The sequence below is a fragment of the Malus sylvestris genome, chromosome 1, assembly GCF_916048215.2.
Source record: "Malus sylvestris chromosome 1, drMalSylv7.2, whole genome shotgun sequence".
In the NCBI taxonomy this organism is placed as follows: Eukaryota; Viridiplantae; Streptophyta; class Magnoliopsida; order Rosales; family Rosaceae; genus Malus; species Malus sylvestris.
The window spans coordinates 11,754,753-11,773,037 of NC_062260.1; the positions used below are offsets into that span (position 1 = coordinate 11,754,753).

The window sequence follows — 18,285 nt, forward strand, 5'->3', positions numbered from 1 at the left end:
AGTTAGTACTACAAACTTATACAAAAGTAAATGTTAATTAAAATCTGGAAGGCCAATGATACAAAATCAAGACAAAATCTGGAAGGCCAATCGTCCTTTACAGTTTACAGCAAGACAAAATCAAGTCTCCCAACATTGAATTACAACGCACCTATTTATAATAACCTAATCCTACAACTATTCCACAACAACAAATGTAGGAATCAAACTGATATCGAAGAAAGGAAACAGGTTCATGGTGCATTGAACTATACAAAACAAATGCAGCATAACCCATTATGCATAAACAACAAAGTATAAGTATAAACAAAGTATATGATTAGTCCCCTTGATAAATAGTAATTAGTTCCATAACTTCCTGAGACCTATCATTCTCCTTTTGCATGACTATTATGCGGCTTGCAATCCCATTATACATAAATAACCATCACACTAAAACCCATCACAGATGCGGCTTGCAAATGCAATCCCTTTTTTTCTTTCTACAACTAAAGCCTAAAAGGGCTCCAAGGAGCTCCACTCAACCCTACCTGTATATACTTCCAGATAATTAGAGCCAAAAGGTCCAAACAACCACAGAGAGCAAACATTCAAACCAAACCTCTAAAACTGTATAAGCCGCGATATATTCTGTTACATAATCCAATCAGAAAAAAAAAAAATCACCAAACCTTAATAACCCAAAGGATGAAAACCCAACAAAAATATAGCCCTAAAATAGGCAAGCTCTGAACCCCTTCATTTCCCATAATTCCTCAGCAACCAAACATACTTCAAACCGAAACCGAATAATCACATCCAGCCAAACACGTTAAAAATATAACCCTAATCCTAAAATCCCAAAACACAAATCGAATAAAATCGCAATACAATTCACAAGAAGCAAAATCAAAATATCCAAAACATATAGAATAAAATCAAATTCAAAAATAAATCTAAACAAGAAGGGAAAAAAATTATAGGGGATCAAATCGGAAGAAAAGGAATCGAACAGAAAATTAAACTTTAGAGTGTGAGTGAGACTAACCTTTTGCTGTGATTGAGAGTGAGAAGGGTCGCCGCTGGGAATGAGAGACAGAGAGTTTAAGAGAGTGATTGAATTGAGGACTCTGAGAGAGAGTAGGCTGCTACGCAAAGAAGAAAGTAGCGGAGGGGAGAGTGAGTGTGTAGAAGAAAAGTGAAAACTAAAATGGAAGTCGGCTAGGGTTTGTAAACTTTAGAAATTTTATAAAGCCTAAAGATTAGAATACCTATAAATAAATTAGTTGTACAATTATAGCAACACAAAGCCAACAACAAGTTGGTATGAAACAATTATCTGAACTTAGAGGACAGGGGTTCGAATCCTCAAGCCATCAGGTTTTGAGGTATTTGTATATGATTTTCATATATCGGTTCGGTTCGGTCTGGTCCGGTTTCTGGACTTCAAAAATCGAAACCGAACCAACCAAATTCGGTTCGGTTCGGTTTTTTTTTTCGGTTCGATTTATTTCGGTCTCGGTTCGGTTTTCGGTCCAGTTTTTTTTGGTTTTCGGTTTTTCCAACCCACCCCTAAGCGGAGGACAACTTCATATGTATATTCAAACCCTGAAGACTCTCGGATTCAGTGTCCCATCTTTATCTTCTTCACATCCCCTCCTTTGGATTCTCTTTTTATTCTTAATACTTGAGGTTTGGTTTTAATGTACTTAGCACTGAGTACTTTTGATATTTTAATAAATACTATGGAAAAATACTATTGAGTTATGTTAGATGTTTTATGCTAAATCTTAATCATTCATTATATGTACTAAGGAAAAATACCATTAAAAAAGTTGTAAATGTAAATTGTTATGTTGTCTCAAATATTTAGAAATAGGATTTCGTAGGCAAACCCACTAAGATTATATATTATGATAGCTATTGTTTTGTACGTTTAATACAATGGGACCCTATAATAACATGCTGGAATAGCTCAGCTGGTTAGAGCGTGTGGCTGTTAACCACAAGGTCGGAGGTTCGAACCCTCTTTCTAGCGCTTTTTGTTGTTTTTTACCTTTTGTTCTCTTATTTTGGTCAAAGGGCCAAACGCAAGCCCAAGCCCGCGTCATCATAATTCTCCCAATATAAAAGTAAAAAAAAAAAAAAGGGTCACCCTTTACTATCCTGAAATTCAATCCGTTTTTACCGAATTAGGATCAAGGTATTAAATATCGGTAATATCGGAAATATCGGTAGTTCGAAAACATGGAAATATCGGGATAATATTGATATCGATAAAAATTACATGGAAACCACGGAAATTGTAAGAAAAACTTGGAATTTTTTATTGAAACTTTGCAGGATGTTTATTTAGTCAATTATCTATTAGTTTATCACAAAAAATTGGAAGAAAATGCATTGCATGATGGATTTAACATTATCAAGTTGATTATATAGCGAGCTGACAAACATTGTGAGTGTAGAAAATATGTAGTAATTAATGAAAGAAGTCTAAACACACCATAATCATTTATATATAATGAATTAGTACAATATTTTACACTTTATACATTGCATGGTAAGATACATGAGTGACTTAGTACCACATAGAGTTCCTATGAGGTTCAAATTTTTCACTATCTTCATCATCACTATGTGTAGAGTGAGTGTATTGTGAAGAGTAGTTACCAAATGATAAATCCCCAAAATAGTTTTGCATGTAATTGTTAACATGACACCCATATAGATCTGAGATTGGTTGACCTTGTCCATAAGCAAAATCATTTGAAGATTGAGTCTTGGATTGTTTCCATGAGTCGCTCGATTCCATCCCAACAGGATTGGGATATGAAGGGTAGGGAAATGGTTGGTTATGAGTATAACCATAGTTACTACTTCCCAATCCAACAGAGTCCGAAGTTATAGATAACGAGTCATCTTCTTGACTTAACAAAATCCCCTTGCCTCTTTCTTTACGAGTATAGTCCTTCCCTATTGCACCAATTCCTGGTTCTGCCCGCCTACTGCCATGGTCATCATCCTGTGTTGCATGCGTGAAGTTTGCCTCACCAGTGAAGGGGCTCATAAATCCAGGAGGTGGTCCAACATAGTTTCCATATCCACCACCACTACCTCCAGCTCCAATATATCCTTCATCATTCCCACCTCCGGTGGTAGGTGAGTCTGCTGATCTTGTACTAGAGCTATCATTAGTATCAGCACGATGTTGTGGTTGTGTAGGATTGGAAGAAGGTGGAATTCCAATGTTTCTTGGTCTTGGGCGCAAAAATTCTTCCAAAGAGTCAGCGCTGCTAGATCCCATCTCTCTACATTTATCCCTTCATTACGTGCTTCTTCAGCAACTCTAGGAGCTGGGTTGCCTTCATCATCATCTAAATGAAGAGGTCTAATCCATTGATAAAGCTGGCTACCCTCTGTATCATCATCTTCTTCACCAACAATATCAAACACATCTAGTGGGTTACCACGGTCGACATGATCTATTTCTGCTTCCTTATCTCGAATTTGAAGCTTCATGTTGTAGTAGCAATAAACTAATTTTTCCAACCTATTATGAGCCAACCTATTTCTTTGCTTTGTGTGTATGAGTGCAAATGTGCACCAATTTCTTTCACAAGCAGATGAGGAAGGTGTTTATGATAATACTTTGATTGCTAACTTTCTCACAGTTGGTTCATCGGTCCCATACATGATCCACCATTCAGCTACAATGAAAAACAATGTTGACAAGCCTAATAACTCCAACAAATTCTATTATAAACTTATAGTGAAATATGTTTACACTCACTAGGAGACATTGTTGTTCGAGCAGCAATTGATGTTGGTTCTCCAAAAGTTCTTCTTGCATCTTTAAACCATGTTAGTTGAATTCAATAAATCGTGTTAGTTTAATCCAACACAAGTAATTATTATAATTTAAGTAATTGTGTACCTCATTTCCAAATTGGCCAACTGCTGGTGATGCAGGGTCTAATTTAGAGTATACATTATGTACAACACGTATAAGGGTACCATCATCTCCAACACCAGGTTTGTATTGGTATCGAGGATTCAAATAATATGTTGTTTAAAGAAACACATACTCTAATAAGAGAAATAATACTTATGCAACTAAAGAAATGAATTGCAAATTATGACATAATTTATACCTGCTGCATGCAAATCGTGGTATAATGTTTTATACCATCGGTCTTCAATTATCTTTATGACCCACCTTGCACCATGTTTTCTTTCCAATTCATCCTTCACTACACACATCAACTCATATACTGCCCCCATAGTAGGATACACTTTTGTGTCAACAATCCGTAAAACCTTGTAAAGAGGTTCAAACACTTGGCACACATGTTCTGATTGAGTCCAAAAAGCATGATCAAGCACTACACTTTCCACCATACGACCTGCATTTGAGCGGCTGAAATTATGGTTGGACCAATCGTCACTAGTGAATAGTTGCTTCAACCCTGCTTTCTTCTTAAGTAGGCTGTCTAATGCAATATAGTTGGTGGCGAATCGAGTGGTAGCTGGACGAATAATTTCTCCTTTGCAAAATTCACGCATCTTTGCCAATAACCATTCGTGATTGTAAATATAATTTGTGATCGTTCTAGCTCTTTTGACCACAGTAGCAACATTATCTCTCTTCCCCATTGCCTCAAACATGAGATCAATACAATGTGCTGCACATGATGTCCAAAACACATTATGATGCTTCATTAACTTTTTTCCAGCTTTGACAAATGCAGAACCGTTGTCGATCATGATTTGGACAACATTATGCTCTCCCACCTCCATGATTACATCCCTCAATAATTTGTAAATATACTTGTAGTTCTTTATATGGTCTGAAGCATCAACAGACTTCAAAAAAATTGTCTATCCCTTGGAGTATACCATGAAGTTTATGATAGACAATCTGGTCGGGCCGGTCCATCCGTCACACATGATTGTGCAACCATTAGTTTCCCACTTTGACCTCAACTTGTTAACATACTCGCCAATGTCTTTATACCCCATATCCAAATATTTGTTTCTTATCTCATAGGGAGTGGGAGGTTGTACTCCAACACCGGCCTGTTGACATCCCACTACCATATTTTTGAAATGATGTGATGATGCTTTCTCAGCAGGGACATTTTCATAGATAAAGAACTTGCTAATTAGACGCCCCATTCCCTCCTTCACATTACCTCCAATGAAATAACTCCAAACAATCTTTTGACGTGCTTTGGATGACTTATATAAACTTGGGGCTATTGGTGGTGTTGGTTGTGATTCTCTAAGATTGCCTCCCCGTCTCATTTGTGCACCACCACTTGTCCCGGAACCTTGTGCTCTATTAGGAATTTTATGAAGGTGTTCTCTTTCCCATGCTGACTGTTTAGAGGCACGTAATGCTTGTTTCAAACTGCGTCGTTCTTTAGGTCCCATGTCATTATCACATTCGTCCTCATCGTCATCATCATCACTGTCAACCGCTTGGCCATAGACTTCTCCCCGTAGCCCAGCTCGAATATTTTCCATTCCATGTGTTATCTTTTCCTTCTGCCGTTTTTTATTTTTTAATAATGTGCTGATGAATGCCTTCACTTCTGGGGGGACATTATCGCATCGTTGGACATTTTTTGCTGGATCTAATCCACTGAGATGGTACTTAAGTCGTGTCACTCCGCCACTCTTCATTACCCGACCACAATATTTGCAAATTGTGCCATGTTTGTTTCCGTCTATTGGGTCTCCATTTTCCCAAGCTGGATCACGTTTAGTAACTCCATTAGACATCTGAAACGTACTTATATTTATTTTTCATTAAAATTAGACAATTATTTTTTGGCCAAAAAATATAGTAGTGAATAGTGATGACGGTTATATAAGAGAACCTAAATAATAAAGTTATTCTACAGAAGAATTAAATACGAAGTAAAGAAATGATTGTAAAAATTTAAGTAATTATAAAAATAATATGGAATAATAAAATCTAATATTAATGAATAATAATCCAATTTGATAAAAAAAAAAATCCTAATATAAAACATAGTGATGAATAATAATCCAATTTGATAATAATCCAATTTAATAATAATCCAATTTAATGAATAATCCAATTTGATAATAATCCAATTTAATGAATAATAATCCAATTTGATAATAAAAAAACCTAATATTAATGAATAATAATCCAATTTGATAATAAAACCTAATATTAATAAAATAATAAATAACATTAAACATATTAAAATTATTCTAGGGAATAATTATACAACATTACTTAATTACTTAAAAAAATTAACATGTAATTGTTAACATTACTTAATTACTTACAAAAACTAACATGCAAGTATTAATTACTTAAAAAAATTAACATACGAGTCCACACAAATTTTTTTGTTGTTGTATAAATTACAATAATATAAATATAAGTTTGTAAACTTACTTTAAATATGGAACCCTTTGTGTTCAAACTCTGGAATGGATCTGGAATGACTTTGAAAGGGGTAAGGGAAGAAAATGCTCTGAATGGCTCTGATACTCCACCTCTTGAAAGAATATCACAGTGGCAGCTTTGAAAGGGGTAAGGGAAGAAGAAGAAACGAAAATGCTCTGAATGGCTCTGCTCTGATACTCCACCTCTTGAAAGAATATCGGCACACGGTTTTGAATGAAACCACCATCCATGGTCTAAAATTGTACAAGTTATAATTGTAAAAGTGGTCTGAAATTGTCAAAATAATTGTAAAAGTTGTCAGGAATCCTGAGTGAGTCATGTGTCCTCCTGACAGGAGGAACCCTACACACACACACAACGCACGCAACCACACACGCACACAACGCACGCACACAAACATCACACACGCAAACACGACCTCTGTCTCTTTCTCTCTCGATCCTTCTCGATCTCTCTTCTCCCTTCTCCCACCACACACACACTCACACAGAGATCTCTCGATCTCTTCTCCCTTCTCCCACACACATACCACGGCCTTTTGCTCCTCCCTCTCCTTTCTTTCTGCACCGAAACCCACACACACACCACGGCCTTCTGCTCCTCCCTCTCCTTTCTCTCTGCACCGAGACCCACATACACCTCTCCTTTCTCTCTGCACCGAGACCCACACGCACACCATCGCACCTGCTTCGGCGAGTTCCTTCAATTTCTCCGGTTAGGTAAGCTTCGGGTTTTTCTTTTTATGTTCTAGATCGAAGCTTAGATGTGAAATTGAAGTTCTATCTCGTGTTTTTACAAGGTTTTTTGGATGAAATCGACTCGGGAATAGGCACACCCATCTCCGGCGAGGCCGTGGGTGTCGACGAGCTTTCCGAACACCTTCGGCCGTTTCACGGCAAACGAACGTTATAAAAATGTTCCTCTCATCTTCGATTTCATTTTCATACCTAGATCGGAGTTTAGGGGGCTGTTTTACAGTCGGCCGGAGCTGTAGAAGCTCCGGCGTTCGTCTCCAACTTGCACAGTTTCGAAATTTTGTGATAATATCGATAATATCACGATATTATCGATATTATCGCTATTGTTTGACGAAAACCCCTTGGATACCATTTAAAATATCGGTTCGGGGAAAAATCGATAATATCGGCGATATATCGCCGATATTATCGGCATTTTGTTCCTTGATTAGGATAACCAGAACCCGAATTCAACACACTTGTTTTCAAATTCGAACCCACACCATCAAATTTCAAATCCAAACAATTCGAACCCAAATTCAAACAACGTCAAACTTCAAATCCATCCCATTTGCAATGAAATTCAACCTGTTTTTTGTCGAATTAGGACCCGCCAGAACTGAAATTCGACTCTGACCCATTTCAATCGGAGAGCATGACTTTGGCATTGATTTGGCTCGAGCTATCAAAGACGAAGTTGCTCCAATCGTCGTTTGAGACGGTCAAATCTTGTCCGTTGATCTTGGGATTGGGATTGACGGCGGTGATGAATATGAAAGTCTCTGAAGCCCTCGGCCTCGTCTACCTATGCCATTGTTTCCGTTTTCAGTTAAGGTGTTGTTCCGACAGCTCACGGGCATCCAATTATTGTCCTTTTGGATGCCAAATCATCAATTAACAAAGGTTCTGATGTAAAACTTAACGGATGAATAAAAGTGTCCAAGAATTATTACTTTATGTACCAGATTAAGACGAAAGAAAATTAAGGGGTGTATTCAATTGGGATTTTGAGGGATTTTAATTCATTTAATGAATATAAGGGTATTCAATCAAGATTTTAAATGATTCTTTGAAATTCAAGGTGTATTCAATTAGAATTTTAAGATAGTTTATAAAAATCATTAGAAATCCGGGTGTATTAAATTAGGATTTTAAATAAGTTTATAATATTTCAGGTGTATTTAATTAGAAATTGATTTTAAAGAATTTGATAAAGTTGAGGAATTAGAGCGAATTGGAGAGATTTCGTAGTATATTTTAAGTATCCACAAATCTCATATCTCCTCATGAAATTTCAAGGGAATTGAATCCAAATTTTATATGAAATCTCTACAAATCAATTAAACTCCATAAAAATTCATGGATGTATAAATCTATTAAAATCTCTCAAATTCTCAATTGAATACATCCCCTTATTATATGAAATCTTGAAAATAAAAAAACTTCATGGTCTAAGATTAACAAAAAATATATATATATTAGACTAATTTGATTCCACATCATTATTTTTTACTAAATTTGGTTTAATGAATAAATCAACATTAATCTCAATTGTAACAAAACCAACAAGTTCTCCTCAACATCATAATGCAATTGCTGACTTTATCCTCCATGAAGCTACCATATTTCTAGCCTTAGCGAGATATTTCATCCCCAATGAACCGGAAAATGGGGCTAGATCCACCATTTGGACTAGCAACTTCATTTCTTGGGTAGCATAAAATTGGGCTACATCTAGCCCAAAAAAACAGTGGGTCCTACAAAAAATGTAGCAACCCATGTGAGCAAAATTCTATCACTCTCTCTCCACTTGCGAGTACACTTATACTCTTCTTTTATTATTTTTTAATTATTTTTTCTTACTTATTTTTCTTGCAATTTGGCTAATTAATGATTGTTTTAAATTTCATAAGAATTAAAGTTTCAAATTGATTTAATGTTCATGGGTATTGATGGGTGAAATTTTCAAATTATTATTTTTTTCAAAATTATATGATACTAATTTACCAATTGGTGGTGGGTAAATTGTTGTGTTATACGTGAAAATCAAATTATTTTGGTGGGCGAAGTGGGGGTTTGTTTCTTTCAATGGATGAGATTGAGATAAGGGAATATAATACAATGAACGACTCATAAGTGATGAAATATAACTTTATCACAATTTGAATATTTTAGGTTGAAGGGTTCATAAATTTTTTTTTAAGATAGCACGTCCAAAAATCAACTTAAGAAAAGCTAACAAAAAAAAAATCATCGCTTAATCAAATTACTATATAAATAAATATATATAGCCCCATATAAAGCCGAAAGATATAACCCCTCATTGGAAGATATTCTTTTATAAAGCCCCAAAGATTCCTCAAAACTCTAAAATGGGCTATATCCACCACTTTTCTACCCCCATATAGAGCCCCTCACTGGGGATGCTCTTACAAAGAAAAAATTGGTTCACAAGCATACACATAAACTTAGATGTAACATATATATATTATCAATTGGGACTAGAGGGACTAGTACTTAAATATAATTTGGGGATACTGAAAAAGATAGATTTTCAAGCTCAATAAAGGAAAGAAAGATATTTTTGTTTTTAAATTTTTTATAATGACTCAGTATAAAACAACATCGTTTTGGCCAGGTCTTTAAAAAAAAAAGAAGGGTAAATTACACAAAACTACCTCAATTATGGGTTGAACTACAATTTGATACATCATGCTTTAAAAGTTACAATGTCATACCTCATCTTACGATTTTGTTGCAATGTCAAACCTTCGTCAAATTTTCTATCAATTTCTTTGTACAATGCTAGCATGACTTGAGGCGGGGCTCATTTCCTAGCCTAACTGAATTAAAAATTAAAAATTAAATCATTTAAATATTTTTATAAAAAAATGTGGGACCCACCCCTTACAAACTCATCACCTTTACCCTTCTTCCTCTAGTACACCCAACTATATTGACTTCACCTATCTTTGGGCACCCCAACCTCACCACCTGCCTTTACCACACCGACCTCATCCTCCTTCCCCTCACCTGGCTTCACTTCTTCCTTGGCCGCTTCCTCCACCTCAACCTCATCCACCACTTCTTCGACTCCCCTTCCCTCCGTTGCTCTCATCCCCTTTCTTACCAAACTACCCACACCAATCTATCAAGCACCAACACCAACCTTGACCTCTTTCATATATATTCTCCCCTCGTTCCTGGTGGTATTTTTGTCAAACAACAAAAACCCCCTAAATGTCCATGTAACAACCCCGTATCTCTTTGTCTCTCTTCCATTTTTCCTAAATCTCTTCGTGCTCTATTCTCTCACATCGCTATAATGCAACCCACGAAGTCTTGACGGAAAGTAGCTTCGTTCGTTGTGGAAAACAGCGACTCGACTAGCTGCTCATCTCCCTCGCCATCTACAATGGTGAGGATATAGGCCCATTTGTCTGTAAGACGGCCTTCACTTCCGAGAAGCCCGAGACGCTGCTACAGCATCTCCGACACTTCTCCCGATCCAATGAGTCAAAATTTGAGAAAGTCTGCAAGGTCCACTACCAAGACTCCCCCCCTTTGTTGCTCTCCTCTGCAATTTTTTGCCAAACCAAGCCTTAGTGGTATAGATTTTCTTTTCGACGACGTGTTTTTTTTAAAGATTGGGATTTATGGAGTATTAGATTTTTGGGCCAAGATCTTGGAGAGGTCCCAAAAGAGAAGAATGTTGGGGGAAATTTTCTTGGACCCGTGCTTCTTCCAGAAGAGAAATGGCTTGATGTGGAGGTGGAAGGAAGGGGAAGAGAGCAATGGAAGGAGGGGAAGTCGAAGTGGTGGAGGAGGTTGAGGTGGAGGGAATGGTTGAGGAGGGAACGGGACCATGTGAGGGAGAAGAGGGTGAGGTCGGTATGGTACAGGCATGTGGTGAGGTTGGGGTGCCTAGAGATAGGTGAGGTTGATGTTGTCGGGTGGATTGAGGAAGAATGGTGATGGTGATGCGTTTGTAAGGGGTGGATCCCATATTTTTTTTATAAAAATATTTAAATGATTTTATTTTTAATTTTTTAACATTTAATTAATTTTTTAATTCAATTCGGCTAAAGGGTGGGCCCTAGCTCAAGCTATGTCCGCATTTAACAAAGAAATTGACCGAAAAACTGATGGAGGTCTGACATTACAACAAATTTTTAAGATGAAGTATGAGATTGTGGTTTGACCCATAGTTGACGTAGTTTTGTGTATTTCACCCAATTAAAAACCTCTTCTTCATCTTCATTATAAGCAGTTGTTGTCTGCACATCCATGGAGGTAACAAGCCTTTCCACCTCACCTGCCTAAAATTTTGGATGGTCTTCGAAGGTCGATCACATGTGTTTCTCTGGGCTTCCAAAGACTCTGGGACCACTCGGGTCCTTATAAGGATCCACCCCAGCACACGTTAGTTGTGCATGACCTGTATTGATAGTGTATTAATAATGTATCTCTATCCTGTTGATTATATATGGATGTTGTAATCTCATTATCATGCCAATATGGTGTGTGTATGTTATAAATATGGGTCATGCACAACCCATGCACAAGTTATGTCAATTTTTAAGAGGTGAATTTAAAAAAAAATACATCAAATCTCTAAACACTAATGCTTGCTTTCGAGAGAACATTTTAAGCTTTTTATATTAGCACCTCACAAAATGTTGAATGCACCCCACATTAAAAATTTATATTAAATGACTTATTTTACCTCACTATGCAATGACAATTTTGTCCTTCTTAGGTTAAAAAAAATATAAAAAAATATCTAAATACATCCCAAATCACTTTTAGCATATTATTTCTCTTCTTCAACTATCAAAACCCTTCTCACCCTCCATTGTTGAATGAAATCCTAACCAATGAAACTACAAACATGTTGATTGAGAAAAATTATTTTTGACGAATGGAACACAAAATCAATGTATCTTCCACATGGATTGAGAGAAGGTAATTTTGAAAGTCTAATGGAATCATTTGGTGCCAATCCCCATCAAATTTGTTGGTTCTTTTATGTTATTTGCATTAGAAAGATGGAGACCTGGTTCTTCAATATATGAATGGAAGCATATGTCTGGGAAAACCCGTCTTGTCATCCCAAAGAGAAAAGTTTAGCGATTAAGAAAGACAACATTTTTTGTGGCCACACTTGAGAAAAAGGGTAGAAACTATAGGAATCTATTTCAATTGAATGTTAGACAGCCACACGCATGAAATTGAGTTGCATCTGTTCATATAGTATTAAAAATCTGTGGGTCTCAGATTATAAATTTGCTTTGTACTTTTTCGCTCTCATGTGATTTGTTTAGATCAATTTTTCATTTCCCTCATTTATTTGGTGTAGGTCCAAGATTTAAAGGAAAGTGACTAGAGCCACATACATCCATACCCTTTCTCTCTCTTCTCTCCCGTACTCTCTCTCTCTCGGACTCACACTTTCTTCCCTCTCCTCCGTACGAACAACCTTGAACCAAGCCAAATCTTCATAGATCGAGGGTGTGAAGCACACCATTGTGTTCCTTATTCCATTGCAAGTTCAAAGGTACCCATTTCAAGTATGAACTCGTCTGATATCACGTTGAAAACTCAAGCTCCGAGTTAAGCACTATTCATGATCTTTTGGAATGGTTATGTTTTAGGACAATCCAAGCTCACAGTGAGCTCTAGGAGGTTCTCACGAAGCTCGAAGTGTTTCGTTGGCTCGGTTTTGACGTCGGGATCACGAGGTTCGAAGGTGGCCGGATTTGGTAGGATTTTCCCAATGAGTTTTCAAGGGATTTGAAGCTCCAAAGAGGTATAACCTTTTTCCTCTCGTAATTTATGGCATTTTGGTGAAAATTTTATGGAAAATGGTGCAAAAACGAGCGAGAAAAAGGCAGTTGTAAGTCTGCCCAGAATCCGGCGTTGGCGACACTGTTCCGGCGTCTGGAGGTTGAAGATGATGCGCGTGAGGCTGTGCCCTCCCCGGCACGTGAGGGCGCGTGAGCCACAGAAAAATTATTTTAAAAATATCACGATGTTCGTGAGGTTGTGTAGGTCACGTTGGTATATTCAAATACCAAAATTGAGCTTTGTATGAGAAGTTATTAGCTAGTTTTGCCTATGTGCTTTAAAATAACATTTTTATAGTTAATTCACATATAGGTGAGACTTATCCCGAGGACGAGCGTATCCACGGGCAACTCGGGGGTTACGACCCGTCGACATACCAGTGAGTGGCCTTTTGATTTTCAGTATATATTATATACTTGATATTTTCCCAAAAATATGTGTTTAAATGATAGTATGCCATAATGCCATGCATATAAGTTTATAATTCATACATGAATTGGTATGTGATGCTTTATATATATATATATATATAAATGTGGTGCTATGGACGCTCAGGTAAGCTCAGGTAAGTTGTGTTTGGTTATGTGAATCATCGATGATGCGATATGTGATTGAATAATGTTGAGCTCATAAAACTGCACGTAGGGTGATTATGATTTAGCCATAGATATGGCACATACCTATTTATTATGTCATCTCCCGCACCATATTCTCATATTGGATCCAATTTAGGTGCACAGTCCTGTCGTACAGACCTTATTTATGGTTCCGACTCGTAGGTGACTAACGATTTATCGCCCAACTATTATGTGAGAGTAGTATTGAGCATGATTGTATTACACCCATTATTGTCGAATAGACCTGTTTGTTTGGTTTTGACTCTTGTGCACTATGTTGCCGTATAGGTCATTGTAGTGACTCCGGCTAAAGTGACTTTGAGCTATGAATTCAGCCGTACAAACTACCACAGGGGTTCCGGCTAACATGTTATATTTCTATGAAATTATTCTTACCTGAATTACTTACTCTGGTATATCTTGGCGTGGCATACATATGAATATGATTATGTGAAGCATGAATTGAATTGATATGATTTCATATATATATATATATATATATATATATATATATATATATATATATATATATATTATGTATATGCTTATATCTTGATTCTGGGAAAAATTGTACATGTTTTACAGCGAGGGGTTAGATATGTTGATAAATGAAATGATTTTGTAAAACATTTGTTTTTGCCCACTCACGTTTTCTATTTTGCGCCCCTCCAAGTTTTAAGTAAGCTTGTTGTTGGTGGCTTGAGAATGTCGGCAATTCTGACCTATCCATATAATAGTAGGACATTCTTGGTACTGTATAACTAGTACTTGTCCTACTGGACTGCACCTAGACTTATTATGCTCTGATTAGGAGTGTTTACTTTTGTAACTAACTCCTATCACTTCCTGTTAGTAGTGCACTCTAGTAATTTGGTTTTTAATTATTCGTATATTACCTATCATTATTGCTTCCGCACTGTGCACATGGCTACGTCACTCTCACGTGACGGCCAACATGCCTTGATCTCGGTCGGGGTGTGTCAAATTTTGTAAAGTGTGCAGCAAGGGTTTTACTTAGTTATTTACAACTGAATTTTTTAGATCTCATGTTCTAGTTCACTTGCATTCAATAGTGTTATAACTCAACTGCATTAATTGAGTTCCGTAAATTAATGTGATTATACAAAAACAACTGGTTTTCTTGTCATGTGTTGGTTTCGTTGTGCAAATGTAATATGTTCTTAGCATGTGGTTCTTTTCTATTCACAGGGATGTCATGGAATCTAGAGATTCAGAATGTAGGGCATGGGCTTGTGTTCAAAGTTTGAAGTCCTCTCTTGATGAACGCAAACTTGGAATTACGAGTTAAGACATCAAATGAAGTTGAGGCCATTTCTCAACACAGGCTAGTTGCTGCTGAGGTTGAGATTGTTGACTTGAGGCAGAAATTTGAAGCTTCCAAAAGGTTACACTTTTTCTGATGCTGGCTAAAACAGATAGTATGAATGAGTAGAGACACATTGAACCAGTATTCCACCTCAAAGATGTGTCAAAGAATGCGAAATACAGGTTGTTTGTACCATACTTAGGGCCTCCGTATTTAGATCTCGTATAAATACTCGGGGGACTCAAATGTAATTATGTAATAAAGGAAGGGGCAAATATGTAATAAGTGAGAAGCTCTTATTCTATAAAATGACTCCTCACTCTACTCATTAGGAGAGGCCAATTCTTAGGCCATGGGAAGAGCTCTCTCACCCTCAGAAGCTCTCACCCTCTCATCCTCAATCCTCTAAGAGAAATACAATATCAGTGTGGACGTAACCCAAACCTTGGAGTGAACCACAATACATCTTGTGTTATTTACTTTCTTGAAGATTCACGGTCGGATTTACGTTGTTCCAAGACCCTTTCGATTTTGTGCATCAACATTTGGCGTTGTCTGTGAGAAATGACACGAAAAGCTAGGTCGGTTTTTTCTCAATTTTTCACCTCCGTCGTGAATCTGCAAAAACCTAGAACCTCCCCCCTGGGGCTTTTCCAAAAAAAAAACCTTCGCATATCTCTCTCTCATCAGCCATTCTCCATCTCTAGAAAATCCAAAACTGAGCACTGACAAAACAGACACGATCGGATGATGATGAGGTACCAGAGAGTGAGCTTAGGCACATACGTTCGATTTTTCAATTCAACTTGCTTAGCAGAAGCACAAGCCCACCCAGGCTCACATCCAGAAATCCATACTGACATATTACAGTTCTTGTTCGGTTTGAAGTATGTGGTCTCCTTGGATGGAGCAAAGCAATCTTAGTCAAATTCTACAGCAAGCCCAGGTTCAGCTCTCACCAAGCTCATCATATACCACAGGCTGGCCTAGTGCCATAGTTATCCTAGCTCGCTTGACGCAGCCGGATCCACTAGCCCAAATCCAGGCCCAACTCTCGAAGTTTCTGCCCAAACACAACTTCTCCATCTCTATTCTTAAGCTTTGAAAAAACGTTGAGCGCTACTTTCTCTCAATTTCCTTCTTTCTTGCACCGTGAAGCTCCTCTGGTCCACCTTCATCAAACTCGTTCGTTTCTATGATGCTGACCCATCATCAAGACCTCCGTCTCTCATCCCAACGCGGCAGAGCAGTGGGTGAACTCCATGGCCCAAGCTTCTCCCCGCATGCGAAACACCTAACATGTCTCTTCCACCGTCAACTTCACCTTCTCCCAATCGCACCGCCTTCAGCCACTACTACAGCACTCTCCAGCTTATCTACTCTGACAGCCAAGTCGGGTTCATATTCATACCCGCCGGCAAGATCGAAGCGGGTCAGACCCAATTCATGGCCGCCACCTTCGCTGCCCAGTCGTTCCCAGTCTTCGATCCTAATCGAGCTTCTAGGATGGTCCAGAACCCACCGGGCCCTACTTTTGGAGATGGGTTGAGCGGGTTGAGCTGCACCGGCACTGGACCCGTCGGTTCCACAATGCAGATTGAGTCACGGTTGGAGATGGGGGGTCGGATTCGGGTCATGCACTTTCTTACCCACCACGTGGAGGCAAAATATAGGTGTGAAGTGTACATTGCTGTGAGTGATGAATCTGTGTTGGCTTTTCACTGTTAGCTGTTACTTTCCTTTTATTTACTTGGTGATTGTAAATTCATAAAGTTGAAGTCTTTAGTTAGAAGTCTAGTTGGCATTGAGCCTTGAAAAGAGGGAAAGTCTTGCCGACAAAAAAATCAGAGAAAGAGCGGGGAGTGCACATGGGAAACAAATACAAAAGCAACAAAGGTGCAGAGGAAAGGCAAAAGCAAGTCTGCCAGAGAGGGTGGGGGTGGACAGAGAGAGAGACGCAGTGGAAAGCAAAAAGGAAAAGAGAAAAGAAATAATTATGTTTTCTTTAGTTGAAAGCTGAAGCAATTCGATAATAGCGGTTGGTGCTTTCTTTATTTTGTCAACCACCTACAGAAAAGCTATGGATAGCAGGCACGTAAATCTACAAAAGCAAAGAAAAAACACCCACACTGCAAAAGCAAGGAATAAACACCCCACCAGAATGATGTGATTTACTTTTCTTGTTTTTTGAATTGTGTGATTTATTTTTCTTATCTTTCGGAGATATCTGTATAAACCCCATCAGAGGGTAAAAAAAAATAAAAATGGCAAGCCCAAAATAATGGGCTGGAATGTTATGTGGAGGGCGAAGGCCCATATGCCCAAAAGAGCCATGCCCTCTATTATCACCAACCAGGTGACCAAAAGTATGCCCAGTACTACAAAAAATTATTCGGCACCCCGTCGCTATTATCGCCAACCAAGTGATCAAAAGTACGCCCAATACTCCAAATTATTCGGCAACCTGCCGCTATTATCACCAACCAGGTGATCAAAAGTACGCCCAGCACTCCAAAATTATTCGGCAGCCTGCCGCTATTATCACCAACCAGGTGATCAAAAGTACACCCAGTACTTCAAATTATACATGAGCATTACTCATGTCAATCATACATAAACATTCATAAGCATCACTCATATCAATCATACATAAACATTAATGAGCATCACTCATGTCAACATTTATGAGCATCACTCATGGCATCCATGAGCATCACTCATGTCAATCAACATAAACATTCATGAGCATCACTCATGTCAATCAACTTCAAAAGCTTCATTTACAGAGCTCTAGCTTCGAAAGCTTCAGCTTCAAAAGCTTCATTTACAAAAGCTCTAGCTTCAAAAGCTTCATTTACAGAGCTCCAGCTTCAAAAGCTTCATTTACAAAAGCTCCAACTTCAAAGCTTCACTTGTAAAGCTTTACCTACAAAGCTTCAGTGCAGGGTATACAAATACCACCTATGAACAACCGCCACTTCGGCCCATACATGGATTCAATTTGAAGTCTTCAGCCAACAGACTCTATTGACCGAAGACTTGGGGGACTACACTATGTACCATATATTGGGCCTCAACTGGGCCTCATGAAAAATACTTGGGGACTTAGCCCATTATTTATGTATTAAGGAGTGAGCCCTTATTCTATAAAAGGGACTCCCTCACTTTCATTAGAGATCACCCATTATTCATGTACTGAGGAGCGAGCCCTTATTTTATAAAAGGGACTCCCTTACCTTCATTAGAGAGCATTGTCGCCAACTGAGCAATCGCCTCGCCGTGAGCATCACTCCTAATCCATTATTCATGTACTGAGGAGTGAACCCTTAT

At 38.0% G+C, this 18,285-nt stretch overlaps 1 protein-coding gene and 1 non-coding gene across 2 annotated transcripts; both read left to right on the top strand.

The window, feature by feature from the left end:
• Positions 1-1,943: 1,943 nt before the first annotated feature.
• On the top strand, positions 1,944-2,017 carry TRNAN-GUU (transfer RNA asparagine (anticodon GUU)). Its single transcript has one exon. It is a non-coding gene; the product is annotated as a tRNA-Asn (tRNA).
• A 14,237-nt stretch (positions 2,018-16,254) lies between these two features.
• LOC126610484 (uncharacterized) lies at positions 16,255-16,683 on the top strand. The gene has a single exon (XM_050278597.1). The coding sequence runs from the start codon at positions 16,255-16,257 to the stop codon at positions 16,681-16,683; it is 429 nt and encodes a 142-aa protein (XP_050134554.1).
• Positions 16,684-18,285: the final 1,602 nt, after the last annotated feature.